The sequence below is a fragment of the Zonotrichia albicollis genome, chromosome 7 (genome assembly GCF_047830755.1).
Source record: "Zonotrichia albicollis isolate bZonAlb1 chromosome 7, bZonAlb1.hap1, whole genome shotgun sequence".
Classification (NCBI taxonomy): Eukaryota; Metazoa; Chordata; class Aves; order Passeriformes; family Passerellidae; genus Zonotrichia; species Zonotrichia albicollis.
The window spans coordinates 50177935-50192629 of record NC_133825.1 but is presented as its reverse complement, the minus strand read 5'-3'; the positions used below and the strand labels follow the sequence as shown (position 1 = coordinate 50192629).

General features: G+C 58.7%; 1 protein-coding gene across 2 annotated transcripts; it reads right to left on the bottom strand.

Annotated features, from left to right (window-relative positions):
* Positions 1-1252: 1252 nt before the first annotated feature.
* Positions 1253-14680, bottom strand: DPYSL4 (dihydropyrimidinase like 4). Of its 2 annotated transcripts, none has more exons than XM_074545463.1 (14): positions 14237-14680; positions 12073-12161; positions 11621-11805; positions 10598-10762; positions 9189-9250; positions 9017-9097; positions 7173-7241; positions 6756-6876; positions 5966-6122; positions 5609-5750; positions 4479-4649; positions 3674-3853; positions 2601-2760; positions 1253-2070 (listed from the first exon to the last, which is right to left on the bottom strand). In XM_074545463.1, exons 1-14 carry the CDS (start codon positions 14663-14665, stop codon positions 1979-1981), a joined length of 2103 nt encoding a protein of 700 aa, XP_074401564.1. In that variant the 5' UTR covers positions 14666-14680; the 3' UTR covers positions 1253-1978. The 2 variants fall into 2 exon arrangements, with proteins under 2 accessions (XP_074401564.1, XP_074401562.1); XM_074545461.1 differs by lacking the exon at positions 14237-14680 and adding an exon at positions 13786-14052 and having other exon boundaries at positions 1254-2070.
* Between the last annotated feature and the right edge of the window lie 15 nt (positions 14681-14695).

The following is a 14695-nucleotide window of genomic DNA, read 5'->3' as shown; positions in this document are numbered from 1 at the left end:
AAGCTGTCCAAAGGAATTAGGGGCAGACACGGTGTGGGTGCCGCGGGCGGTTCCTGCCAGCTCAGCCTCTCCTGGCACCGGGGAGCTGCAGAGATGCTGCTGGCCCTGCTCCTGCACTGGGAGGAGCGTGGGGCAGCTGTGCTGGCTCCCACAGCTCCCTGACAGAGGGAATGAACGCAAACCCTCCCTGCACAGGGGAGCGGCCGGCAGGGCCTGAGCCTTGGGCTGCCACAGAGGGTGGAGGGACCTAAACTGGGTGATGTGGGAGAGGGAGCGCTGACTCTGCTGGGTCCTCACTGGCACCAACCAGGCCAGCTGTGGGAAAAGGGACATCGGCAGCACAGCGAGCTCAGAACCTCCTTTGCCAAGTGTTTATGAGCTCGGGGTGCTGGGGTGGTGGGGTCACTGCCATCAGACTGTGTCTTCCATCCTCTCCATGCCTTATGGATTTCCCACTGCTGTAACTTAAGCTCTATCCAGCACAAAAAGAGATCATAGAATCATAGATAGCTTGGGCTGGAAGGGACCTTAAAGCTCATCTCATTCCACCCCCTGCCATGGCAGGGATACCTTCCACTAGATGTTAATTGCCTTCGTGCAATTTCAGGAAAAATCAGAAAATCAACAAATGAAAGAAATTAAATTAAATTTAAAATTAAATATAAAACATCCAAACAAATACATTCCCATGTGCTTAGCACAGAAATTACTGCAGCATTAAGCTGTGAAATGTAGGTCATATCAGATAATCAAAAAACCCCCAGCAAAAAAAATAAATCCCTCCCTGGTTTATATTTGTGGTTTCATTCCTAATTCATGGATTCATGTATCTGGAGCTGCCATGCGTGGCTCCAGCCCCCACCCATAAATCAGATCCCTGCTTGTGCCACCACAACCCCGGCTCTGTTTCTTGTGCCTGGCTCAGACAGAGCTGGAGAGCCAAGGCTGGCAGTGCCAGGGAAATCGGTGTCTCATGGACATGCCATGAGGTCTCACCAGCACCAGAACCGCCGTGGGCCGAGGGGATGCCAGCCCCACTCCTGGAGCCGTGGGTTCATCTGCAAACCACGGGGCAGGGGGCAAACCAAGGGAGCAGGGCTGAGGAGAAGGGAGGCACTCTGCCCACACTGCCACCACCATGAGCCTGTCCCCCCAAGGGAGCACAGCAACCTGCACGTCACGATGGGATGGTCCCAGACTCGCCAGAAAACACAAAGGAACAAAACAACAAAATGGACTCGGGTCAATCAACCACTTCCACCATTTCATGGTTTCCAGCCGAGTTTATTCCAAGCAAGGAGCAGACAGGAACGGAAAGCCATTCCTGGATGTACATGCATGGCTCTGCAGCCTGAGGTTGACTCTGTGTACACACCTTTAAATGTAATACCTGGGCTAGAATAATCTTTATAAAAAAGTGTGTTGCATGCACCTGGCCTCCAAACGAGTCTCGGTATTTGGTATTGGACTCACACTCAGTTCCTGAAAATCCGTATAAATGATCTTTAGAAAACAAGGCTGACAGAAGGACATCAGCCCACGGCATGGCCAGGTCCTGGAGGGGCAGCACCACTCTGTCCCAGGGCATGGGGCTGCGCTTGTCCCTGAGCTGTGACCGCAGAGGGACACGCGGGCTGGGGATGGCTCTGGAGGCTCGGCCAGGGCGGAGGGCTCTGGCTGGAAACCACGGCAGTGCTCGTCTGTTGTAAGTCCTTGGATGAGAGCGGGCAGCGGAGCTGCTGGCAAGGAGCGTGATCCAGCGGGATGTGCCTTCATGCCCACGCGGGCCCGCAGCCCTGGGGCCGGGCATGCACGGGAGGGAAGGAAGGGCTTTCCTAGCAGCTAGCGAGGGAGCGCGCAGGGAGCCCAAGCGGGAGCGCGGCCTCGGGGGTCGCTCTACTCTACCTAGCGGGAAGGGCTGGCGGGCGCGGGGGCGGCCCCGGCCCGGCTGGGGCGGCGGGGCCGGCGCGGGCGCGGGTCAGGACAGAGAGGTGATGTTGGAGCGGCCGCCCGGCGGGGCCATGATCTTCTGCGCCGTGCGCCGCGCAATGTGGTCATCGGCCTGGGACCCTGCGGAGAGCAGAGAGAGGGCAGTGCCACTGCTGAAAGGCCACGGCCACACAACACCTCCTCAGCAAACACCAGTCATTTCATTATGGGCCGTTTGGGGCACTCCATGAGCACGGCACAGTTTGGAATGGCTATATTTGACTGAACTTAATTTTTCATTGTTTCTTTCTGGAAGATTTATAAGTGGCTTTCTTAGAAATAAAATAAAATTCTGTATATAATAAAATGTGGGGATTGGTAACATTTATCAGACAATATGAGATCCAACCAGCTGAAAACCATTATGAAAGTGGTTTTAGGGCAGAGCATTGGCTTTCCAAGCTCCCAACAGCTGCTGGGCAGCTTTCTGCAGCACAAATGGTGCTGAATCACTGCGGGCTCCTGGGAACAGAGCCCCCAGCATGCTCTGTGCATTGACATAAATACCGCGGAACACTCTAGCGCTTTCCGTGCTGCTCTCGGTGCCTGGGCTGCAGCCCCAGCCCTGCAGCAGCGTCCCCGCCCAGCCCAGCCCCGCTGGCCCCACGTACCGGACAGGCTGAAGCCGGACTGGTGCAGGTTGCGCACGGGCGGCGCCGCGGCTTTGCCGGCGCAGGGGGTGGCACGCGGGGCCGCGGTCCTGACGCTGGCCGGCACCTCGTGCACCGGCCCGTCGTACATGCCCCGGGGCACGCCGTGCACCTCGGCCAGCTGCGGGGAGAACAGCGTCAGCACGGCCGGGGCAGCGCCTCCAGCTGTGCCGGGAGACTGGGCTGGGTACGGGAACGCTCCTCCATGGAGAGGGCACAGCTGCCAGGGCACAGCTGCCCCGGCACAGCTGCCCAGCCCCGGCACAGCTGCCCTGGCACAGCTGCCCTGGCACAGCTGCCCCGGCACAGCTGCCCAGCCCAGGGAGAACAATGGTCTTCAAAGAACTTTCAGCCTGGCCTTGGACACCTCCAGGGATGGGGCATCTGCACCTTCTCTGGGTCCCATTCCCACCCTGCAGGGAGCTGGCACATCCCCATCCCGCCCTCCAGGCACCCCAGACACCCTGAGGCACACCAGAGTTGGGGCTCCTGCCTCTGCAGGTAATTTGGGTTACTGGTTCCTGCTCTGCCTTTCTGTAGGATGCAGAATTACAGTGTCTGCAATAGCACAGGGAAAAGGGAAGGAGGACAAAGCTGTCAAGAAGCTCTTTACATATTTGCATCTCTTTGTGTCTCTTTAAACAGCTGTGCCAGCTAATGGGAGCATTTATGTTACTGTATTCCAGCACCTATGGGATGTACATCCCTTACCCTCCAAAGGCTGCAGAGCAGACACTGGGAATACAGCAACAGAAACCTCTCTAGCACAGGTAAGAGAGGAATTCCTCCCTCTACATCAATACAAAGAACTCATATTTTTGCTTTGTAACATTGTAATAGGCTAATAAAACTGTCATTATTAGCTCTAATACTAAGAATTCTTGACTGACATCCAGGCAGTTACAGACAGAAAGAAATAGCATTGATAATACTCCTGCTGCTGTTGCAGGCTTGCCAGCACAGCAGCCCCAATACACTACAGCTGAGAGATTGTGATCAAAACAAGGGATTATGGCAAATAAAACTCTCCTTACCCTGTTTCTTGCCTTTATCCTTTTATAAACGAAGTCAGGGAAGGTCTTCCTAGGGATGAAGCGACCTGAGCCCTGGGTGACACACAGGTTTCCATCTTCAAGCACAACTCTTCCCTGACTTATCACCAAGGTTGGGACCCCGTGGCACTCAGTGCCTTCAAATATGTTGTACTCCACGTTCTGGAAAAAGCAAACCCTGATATTCAGTGCCTGCAGGATTGAAGAGGAGGCCAACAATGCCCCCCATTTTTGTACACTGCTCCTCGTGCACTATCAGTCAGAACTAACTAACCAAACTGGAATGGAGAAAATAAATCTTAAAACCAATCATATTAAACTACAACAACAGTTTACTACTTTTATTAAAATATATTTATATTACTATATTTTTTATATTATTTATGGAATATTTAAATTTTGTATTAAGATTAATACCATTATATATAAAACTATAGCAATAGTTTAATATGTATTAAACTGCAACTAATACACATTGCAGTTCAGCACTAGTTCAGTACTTCAGTTCAGCGCTGACATTTTTCTAGTCCACAGCAAATACACTGACCTTAAGATTTCCTTACCAGCTGTCTTGGAGTGGTCCCTCAGTACAAACCCCACCCTTAAAGCAATAAAAGGATATTTTCCTACTATTTTTAATAGCAAATGCATGGTCCTTCATCAGTGTACCCACACAGAGAACTCCTCCCGTGCTGAATGATCTGATCTAGCTAGGGACATACATTGCTTTCCAGATCTCTTCAGACTGTAAGACCACCCCCAGAAAACGACTGAAACTGTATTTTACCGAGTGGTGGGTTTTTGCTGAGATGATTTTCGTAGCCTTGGGGTTCCAGAGCACCAGGTCAGCGTCGGAGCCCACAGCCACGCGCCCCTTCCTGGGGTAGCAGTTGAAGATCTTGGCAGCGTTGGTGCTGGTCACTGCCACAAAATCGTTCTCATCCATCTTCCCGGGGACCTGGGGAGGGGAACATCCCAGGGAAACAAGGGCTGGGGGCAGAAGAGCAGGAACCATCCCAGGGGAACAAGGGCTGGGGGCAGGTCCCTCCCCAGAGCTGTGCCCTGGCAGGAGCTGTTGCCCCCACCCCTGTGCCCATGTGGGTGAGGGTCTGCTCTGCCACAGGGCCGTGGTTACAGGGGAGGGGGATGTGAGGATGAGCACTGTCCCTGTGGGATAAAGGATATGACAGACAGGTTTTATTTTCCTTGGACTCCAAAGGCTGAAGTCTCTGAAAAGCAAGACCTACACTGGCTGCACAGGCATCTCAGGATCACTGAGGAGGGCTGAGGTCAGCCCAGTGAAGAAAGACTGGAAGTGAACCCAACCCATGCTATTTCTTTACCATTTTCACTGGTCACCTTAAGAGAAGTGCTATTTCTGTTTGAACAAAGCCCATCTCAGAGAGGTTTCAGGGTGGCTTGGCTCCCAAGCTCCTGCAGGCTGCACAGGGACATTGCTCTGTGGGATGGAGCACGGCGCTCCCCAGGGATGGTGCCAGCAGGGATGTGAGCACTGGGAGCAGGGACACAGACTGATCCCACCCTGGGATCACAGCCCTGCTGCCAGGCACACAGGGGTGACAGGAGCCTGCTGGGGCCTGGGGTCACCTGGCAGCTGGAAGCATGGCCAGTCACATCCCATGGGAGAGACACCCCCTATCCACCCCTCAGGGGCAGGAGCACCTCACCACCCTCGGGACAATGTGCTGCAGAGACTGCCTGGGGACTGAGCAGGAGCAGAGGGTGGTCCCTGCCCAGCAGCCTTTGAAGGCACCGTGCAGGCAGCCGTGTGTCTCAGCCTGTCGCTGGCAGCTCTCTGAAGCTGCAGCAGTGTCTAGACAGTGTCACTGCTGAGGCTCGTCTGCACTAGCGAGGCAGTGACAGCCTGGAGCCAGGCACAGCTCCTGCAGCACGTACCACGCACTTCTCCCACACGATGGCCATCCTCTCCTCCACGCCGTTGGTGCCCTCGGGGATCAGCGTGAAGTTGTCCTTGCCCACGGCCTTCTGCGCGGTGGTGAAGGTGCAGTGGGCACTGCCCGTGACATGCAGGTCCCCGCTGGGAAGGACAGGGCAGGGCTCAGCGAGGGGGCACTGATGGCACCCAGGCTGGCACAGCCCCATTGCTGGGCAGCCCAGGGGGGGCCCGGAGGCTCGTGGGCTCGGGCCCCACAGCCATGCCAGTGCTGTAAATGGCACCGGGTGGGCGTGGGCGGGATGCAGACCGGGCAGGGCAGGTGTGCCCAGCTGTGCCCAGCTGTGCACGGCACCCACCTGGAGAGCAGAGTGCTGAGGTGCTCGGCCGTGCTGGGGTCGGGGCTGACAGGCGGGGACGTGACGAAGGCGGCGGCTTTGGCCCAGTTCCTGCTCCAGTAGTGGGAGCCATCGGTGCCCAGGCTGGCTGTGATGGGCTCCCCGTACACCACGGCACCTGCAGAGCGAGGGGCTGTCAGGGCAGGCGGCACAGACACGGCCCTGCCACAGCCACACACGGCAGCTCCTCACTCCTGCAGCACTGCCAGCGCTTCGAGCCCCGCTCATCCTCACATTAGCTCGGGTCACTGGGAGACACTGTCAAAGCAAGGTCTGGATCTGTCTGTCCCCTCCCTACACCAGGCACGCATTCCTACGGGCTGTCATGCCTTCCTTTAAACCAAACCTGACTCTGTCTGGCAGCCACGGGCCAGGGAAGCGGTGACTGTGCTCCCTCTATCACCCTGCTCCCCCAGGATTGATCCAGCCCTTCCCACTCCACCCCCAGCCACCGTTTGGAGCTTGCTCCACATCTGCTTTCATTCAGTTGACACCAAACCATCACAAGTGGATTATTCCCCGTTTCTCAGCTGTGTCTGCCTAGATGGAAGTGTCACAGCTTCCAACACATCCAATCCTCCCAGCTCCAAGCAATTAGCTCTGGCACAGCCCACCATGGAAACCAGCACGAGCCTCAGTGCCCTCGGTGAGGGGGAGCTCAGGGGATGAGGGCTCCTCAGAGCTCACAGCCAGCATGAGGTTCCTGGCTGGATTCAGAGGCTCAGAGATTGCCTGTGCAGGCCAGTGTTACCTTTCCTCTTGGCCTGAGCCAGGACATCTGCAGCCCCCCTGCTCATGATCTTGGTGACATAGAGGGGGCAGTTGGCCTGCCTGGCGATGGTGATGGCACGGAACACGGCCTCTGCCTCCACCTGCGGGCACAAGAACACGGCACGGGTGTTCCACAAGAACATGACACAGGTGTCCCACAACAGAGGGGTCCCAGACACAGTGGTCCCATGACACAGGGGTCCCAGACACAGGGGTCCCATGACACAGGGGTCCCATGACACAGGTGTCCCAGGACACAGAGGTCCCATGACACAGGGGTCCCAGACACAGGGGTCCCATGACACAGGGGTCCCAGACACAGAGGTCCCATGTCACAGGTGTCCCAGCCCCTCTGCACAGTGGGCCTGGAGCTTGGAGCGAGGGCTGGTGGCGTTACCTCCTCGGGGTGGCTGAGGACGTGCCCCTCTGGGCCTGTAATTCCCAGCTCCAGCATCCTCTTCTGCTCCTGGGGGTGAGGAGGAAGGAGAGAGCAGTCAGTGATGGGCACAGCCTGCTGGAGCACCGTGGGACACAGCACACCCTGGCCAGAGCCCCCCGAGGGCAGGTGGGACACGGGACACTGCCCAGGGACAGCCCACTCCCCAGGCCACCTCCCAGAGACCTGTCCTGTGCTGCAGAAATGCTCCTGCATGGCAGCTGCAGTGCCCCAGCAGCACCTCGGGGCCCTCCCACCCCTCACAAGGCTCTGGAGGAGGGGACTGACAGCCAGGCTGCCCCAGCTGCAGCAAAGGGACAGGGACCCCAGCATCCCTGAGCCTGCTGCGGCTGCTCAGGAGCCCCTGAGGAGGCCGGGATGGGCACAGGGATGTGACTGTCATTGGGGCGCAGCCAGTGCCACCTCTCCCGAAGGCTCCTGTCCCTTTGCACCTCACCAAGTGGCACAGAGGAAAGGGAGCCCGCAGTGACAGACGCTGAGATGAGCTCTGGGCTGTCCCAGGTCCCTCCTGTGGCATCTGAACGCAGATGTCCAGCACACAGCTCAGCCTGTCCCTCTGCTGCTCTGTGGCATGCAGCCTCCCAGGCAGCTGGCACCAAGGCAAGGATGTAATCCAACACCACAGAGCAGATCCCACAGGATCCTTTAGAGGCCCCTGCTCTCAGGGCGTGCCTATTTGTCTGTATTCTTGTCACAGATCTCCAGGTTTGTCCCCAGGGCTCAAGTGTCACCAGGCTGGCAGCTGACAGAAACACTGCTGCACCATGAGCTGCCTGGCTCCACAGCCAGCTGAGGTTTCCAGATAAAATCCCAGGAGGTGGGAATTAGCCTTTACCCTGTTTGTTCAAATAAACCCATTTGAAGGATTGGATCTGGCTTTCAGTTCAGCCTGACTCCCACACCAGACTGAATGCTGGCGTGACCGTGAGCCTAAGGAACTGCCAGTCTAACTCCAGCTCGTGTATCTGAGGCTGGAGCCAACACTGTCTTTTCTACAGGTAAAAAGGAAAAATAAGGCCCATGAGCAGAGGCTGCAACACCAAGGAATTCCCAGGTGCTGATGGTGGAGTTAAATGCTGCCCATGTCACAACATTACTGCAAAAGCCTCAAACCTCCTGATTTTTTCAAGCAATCCAAACTCATAAACACAACAGATAATGGGATAAAGCATCACTTAAGGCAGCCAGTCATCCCTTAGGAACCCCCAAAGTGCTTTTTGGGAACCCAAGCACCCGCATGTGAAGATCCATGAGGGCACGGATGATTCCACAGGACACCCTGATGCTCCTGCCGCTACACAGGGTCCCGTTCCCTCCAAGGCTTTGGGGCTCCAGGTCCTGGGGCAGGGGCAGGGACAGGGGCAGGGGCACGGATGGGGACAGGGATGGAACAGGACAAGGACAGGGACAGGGACAGGGACAGGAGCAGGGACAGGGACAGGAGCAGGGGCAGGGGCAGGGACAGGGCAGGGGCAGAACAGAGCAGGGACAGGGACAGGGACAGGGACAGGGGCAGGGACAGGGGCAGAACAGAGCAGGGACAGGGACAGGGGCAGGGACAGGACAGGGGCAAGAGCAGGGACAGGGACAGGGGCAGGGACAGGACAGGGACAGGGGCAGGGACAGGACAGGGGCAGGACAGGACAGGGACAGGGACAGGGACAGGGGCAGGGACAGGACAGGGACAGGGACAGGGGCAGGGACAGGGACAGGGACAGGACAGGGACAGGACAGGGGTTCCCCCCCAGGGCCCTGCTCAGCCCCGGTCCCAGGGGCCACGGTACCTCCTCGATGATGTCCCCGTTCTCCGCGTGCACCTGGGCGATGGCCCCCAGGTCCCGGATGGCGCAGAAGATCTCGTACATCTGCCGAGACACAGCGGGGGCCAGCTCAGCCCTGCCTCTCCCAGAGGGCTCAGAGGCAGGCCCTGCCTTTCCCTGTGTTCCGCTGTCCTACCTGGCTATCAGTGCACTGCAGCTTGTCCTTGTAAGCCATGAACACCAGGAACGAGTTCACACCTTGAGAAAAGAAAAGGACACGTGTGGCTTTGTCCCTTTGTCACTGCCCTGGTGTGGGCTGGGCAGAGGTGCTCGACCAGGGGGCTGTGCTGGAGAGGGTTACACTGGAAGCAAAGCAAAGCCAAGGGCTGATGTGGGAAATGTCCCCACTGACCCCAGAGCTTGGGGGTTGTGAAAGACAATAAACCTCTATGTTATGGTGCACTTGAACCACAAAATGAAACCCCTTTTTGGGGTTAGGTACCCTCTGTGACTGCTCCAAATGCACACTCAGGTGCCTCACTGCCATGCTGGTTTTCCTCCAATGGTGGCTTCAGTCTATGGCTTATTCTCAAATTTGGGACAAGGGATGGAGGGACAGGATACAGGGAATGGCTCCCAGTGCCAGAGGGCAGCGATGGATGGGATATTGGGAATTGGGAATTGTTCCCTGGCAGGGTGGGCAGCCCTGGCACAGGTGCCCAGAGCAGCTGTGGCTGCCCCTGGATCCCTGGCAGTGCCCAAGGCCAGGCTGGACACTGGGGCTGGGAGCACCTGGGACAGTGGGAGGTGTCCCTGCCATGGCAGGGAATGGGATCAGGTCCTTTCCAATCCAAACCATTCCATGATTCTATGAATTGCTGCTGTGTTTTGTATGGATAGAGGCAATAAGCAATACCAAACCATGATCAAATTACAGCTGTATTTCATATGTGTACCAAGGAACAGCTCCATTACTTCAGCCACTCTGCATTTTAATAGGAAATTCACTGTGAATTTCTATGGTAATTGGCCAATTAAACCCTTGCTTGCAAGACTACAAATTACACTGAAGACATTTAGCTCTGCATTAGCATATCTGAAGGAAAGTGTAGTTCCAAACACGGCAATAGGTATTAATGAATGCATGAATCCCTGCCGCGTGGTCTACTTTCCTGCTTTCCAGCCAGCCATGTGCCGTGGATACCTCGGGATGCACAGTAGTTACAGGCACAACGGAACCACTGTGGAATGCTTAAAGCTGAGTTCCCTTCTTTACGCTCTGTCCCAGAGGTTTTTCTTTAAATGTATTTTCTGTACATCTGGCAGCTCACGTCAGGGTGTCCAGCCCTACTCCTTCAGCTTCCAAAATCCCTTTCCATGACCAGGCTGCCCAAAGGTGAGGGCACAGACCCAGATGTCATGGCAGGAGCCTGGTGCCACAGCTCTCTCCTAGCTGGCCAAGGACAGGGAGGTGCCAGCGCCACGGGCAGAGCGCGGCCGCCTGCGCGTGTCCCTGCAGCGCTGAGTGCTGGGGACAGCAGGGCTGCCACGGCCACCCCGGGACCCTGCAGCGGCCCTGAGCCCACGGGGTCCCTCTGCCCTTACCCTTGTCCTTGACCAGCGCCTCCAGCTCCTCCCTGAGGCTCTCGTGCCAGTGCGGGATGTCCATGCTCAGGCTGTAGTCGCAGCAGGCCTGGCTGTCGGCACGGTTGCGCCACTGCTCGTAGGCGGCCAGGAGGCTGCTCCCCGCGTCCGGGCACACGTGGTCAACTGCGGGGACACGGGGGTCAGGGACAGCGACAGGGTCAGGGACAGACTGGGCACCGCACCCCGGCCACACAACTGCTGCTGCTGCTGCTGCTGCAGGGACATGTGGGACAGGGACAGGGACATGCAGGACACTGCACCCCGGCCACAGCTGCTGCTGCTGTGGGGACATGCAGGCTGGGGACAGGGACACATCGGGCACTGCACCCAGGCCACACAGCTGGACACAGCAGTGCCAGCTCACTCCCAGCACTGCTGAGGGACAAGGGGCATGGAGCTCCCAGGCTAAGTGATACAAGCACAACAAGCAAACCCCAGGCATGGCTCTGTTTCTCAGCCAGCACAGCACTGTGCTGGTGAGCATTCTGCCCTGGGGCAGCTGCCATGGGCAGCCCCCTCTGCTCATCACTTCCCTCAGCTCCGCTCCCATTCCTTGGGGAGCTGTGCCAGGACTGGTGAGACTGGTCCTGCAGTCACTCACTGCAGTGCTTCTTGGGAATGGAGTAGGAACAGAACAGAGAGCAAAATTATTTTCCATTAACACAAAAATGGAGCCTGTGCTTAGAGCTGGGAAACTCAAAAATGCCCCACACTTGCAGAGCTGTTAAAAACGTATTAAAAGGTGTTTAAAGTGCTCTTCTGCCTTGCTCTCTGATGAGGTGAGGCAGGAGCAGATAAATATTTTTAATATCCATGTGCAGCAAGGGAAAGAGGTTCTGCACAGTACACAGCACCTTCAATTAGCTCTGTGGTGTTTGGGTCTGCCCAGCAGAAACAGACATTTCTGTGCTGTGAAGGCACACAAACGTCCCCGCAGTGACTCCAGGCCTGTGTGCCCTGCTGGAGAGCACAGCCCCTTACTGATCATGGTGGTGCCCCCTGCCAGCGCTGCCCGGGTGCCCTGGAAGAAGCCGTCGGCCGAGTTCATGCCCATGGTGGGCGCCTGCAGCCGCGTGTGCACGTCGATGCCGCCCGGAATCACCAGCTGCCCGTGGGCATCGATGGTCCTGGTGCCGCCGGGCACGATCAGGTGCTCTCCGATCTGTCTGCAAAGGAAACCAACATCTCCTCTTAGCTGGCAACAGCTTTCAGGTGAGGATGCCAAAACAACCTCTGTGGCTCCTCCCCTGGCTGCCAGTGCTCTGCCAGTCTCCACAGCTGCAGCTACCCCAGTGCAGCTCTTTCCTGACACTGCTCTAAAATGCTGCCTTCATTTTTCTAAAGAAAAAGTGATGGGAAAGAACCTTGTTCAAATCCCAAGGCACTGCATCATTCTAAGAAATTACATTAGCAAATATAAATTTTTAACTTACTTTATTAGGCCATCCTCCACATAAACGTCTGCGTAAAATGACTGATCATCGTTGACAATTTTTCCTCCTTTGATTAGAATGTGGTGACCCTAATGGGAAAAAAAATCCACAGGTTTTTAAAGATTTTTTGTTTGGATTCCACCTTACTCATTCCAAGCTTTAAGTAAGTCTAGGTTTAGTATTTTCCCTGAAATCACTCAAGTTCAGTGACTACCCAGACTATTCTACAACCACATTTGCAAGGGGAACCACATGAAATTGTCGTTTGGAGGAGCCAGGGCTGCATCGCTGAGCCGTGGGCACCCCCAGCTCCGAGGGCTGAGCCAGCCGTGCTGCTGCCTCAGCTCCAGGCTTCTCAGTGCATCTCATTAACCTGGTAATTTATTGCCATTCATCCCTTTTCACAGTCTCGGCTGAGGCAGATAAAGCCTCGAGGACTTGCCTCACTTCAAAGCCAGACACTGGCACAGTTTTCAGATTTGCAGAATCTTCACCCAGAATCTTTAACTAGAAAATTTAGGAAGCAGCAGCACTGATGTCTACATTCAGCTGCAGCCTAATTTCAGAGGATTCCTTTCCTGCTCTCTCATGCTGCTTGAAAAATTATTTCCAGTGCTGAAATGGGCAACACAAAGAGCACGGCCTGGGCACGGAACCAGCCGAGGGACGCCTGAGCACGTGGCAGCACAGCCCGGAGATGCTGCCCCTCAAACAGCCGGGTCCGGAGGCAAAACTGCCTAGAAACAGTTTGGGGCTTGTTTAAAAGAGCATCGCTGGCATATAAAGGGAAAGCTAAAGAATTGCACTACTTTTCTTTTTAACAGTCAAGGATTTATTGTCTTTATTGTTTCCCCTTGTCCCATAACATCAATCAAAAGAAGCCTCAGTGTTACTGCCCCATGGGAGCGCCTGACGGCTCCTCCCCTTGTGGGGCCCATCCTCACCCCATGCCCATCCTTACCCCATCCTCACCCTCATCCTGAGCCCGTCCCCACCCCAGCGGCAGGGCCCCACACCCGGGACCCGCTCCCGCATCCCAGTGACGGGGTTGGGATGTCAGAGTCCCTGGCTCCGGTGCCCACTGGGTTTTCCCCAAGGCAGTTCCGCCACGAGCCAGCAAGAGAGAGCAAACAAAACACAGAGCACGGCAATCGAGGGCTGTGTCCCGGCCGCCGCCGGGAAGCGCCGGGAGCAGGGAATCCCCTCCCACGCAGCGGGGGAGCCGCGGGGGGACCCCGGGCTGCCGGGGGAGCAGCGCTGGGCTGCGGGAGGCTCTCGCAGTGCCGAGCCCATCCCGCGCTGACGGCGTGCCCGGGGCACATCTCCGGCTCCGGGGGCACGGGGAGCCGGGGCACGGCGGGGCAGGGAGTCCGCCCGCCTTTGTCCCCCCGGGGCGGCCCCGGGACAAAGCGCCGGGACCGCCGGGCTCCGGCCGGGCCGCGCAACAAAGGAGCGGAGCGGGCGGGCTGCGAGGGGCGGCCGGGGCAGGGGCTCGGCCCCGCGGCACCGGCACCGCCGGCAACGGCCCGGCAGCAACGGCCCCAGCGGCAACGGCCCCGCCGGCGCTCACCCTGGGGCGGCCAGGAGCCCCCAGAGCCCCCCGGCTGTGCGAGCCCGCCCGGCCCGCTCCATCCCCGCCGGCCGGAGCCTCCCCGGCCCGGCCCGCAGCCCCGCGGCCCCGCAGCCCTCGCCCCGCGCGGAGCGAGCCCTCACCTTGCCCCGGCTCCCGCTCCTCCTGCCCGCCTGCGACATCGCCGCCGCCTCCGCCGCGTGTGTGCGGGGCTCCGCGCGTGCCCGCTCCCGCCGCCGTGCGCTCCCGCCTGCGTGCGCGCCCCCGTCCGCCCCGCCGCGCGCCCGGCCGCGGGCAGAGCCGGTCCGGCGGGGCCGAGCGGGGCCGAGCCCGAGGGAAGGGCGGCCGCTCGGCGGCCCCGCACCGTGCCCGGCTCGAACCCGCGCCACGGGCATGGGCCCGGCGCCCGCTCCCGGAGCCAGCTCCGCGGGACCGGACGGAACGGGACGGGACGGAACGGGGCGGAATGGGACAGGACGGGATGGGACGGCAGGAGGACAGCCGGACGGGTCCCCGCTCGCCCTCCCGCCGCGGTCTCGGCCAGGCCGGCTCGCCAAGGCGCCCCCGGCCCCTGTCCCGGTGCAGTCCCGTTACCTGCCGGCAGCCGTCGGGCAGCGCAGCCGGAGCTCTCGGTGGCAGCGCGGCCGCGGCGGGGCCGGGGTCGGGGCCGGGGTCAGGGCCGGGATCGGGGCCGGGGTCGGGGCTCGGTCCCGGCTGCGTGTCGCGGCGGTGCCCCCCGATGGGTGTTGCTGTTCCGGAGGCAGCGAGCGAGGCGAAGTTCAGCGTCTTGTTGTCGAAGGCGTCCTCCACGCTGCAGAACATCCCGCCGCGCTTCTGCCGCGGCCGCGGGCTGCCCGCGCCCAGCCCCGCAAAGCAGGCGGGCAGAGCCTCCTCCTCCTGCCGCCCCGCCATGGCCCCGCACCCGGCGCTCCCGCAGCGCTCCCGCCGCCGCTCGCCCTGGCGAGGAGAGCCCCGCGCCGCGTTAAGAGCCGCCCAGGGACCCCCGCCCCGCCCGGTGCCCATCCACCCGTGCCCGGCCCCGCGTACGACCGC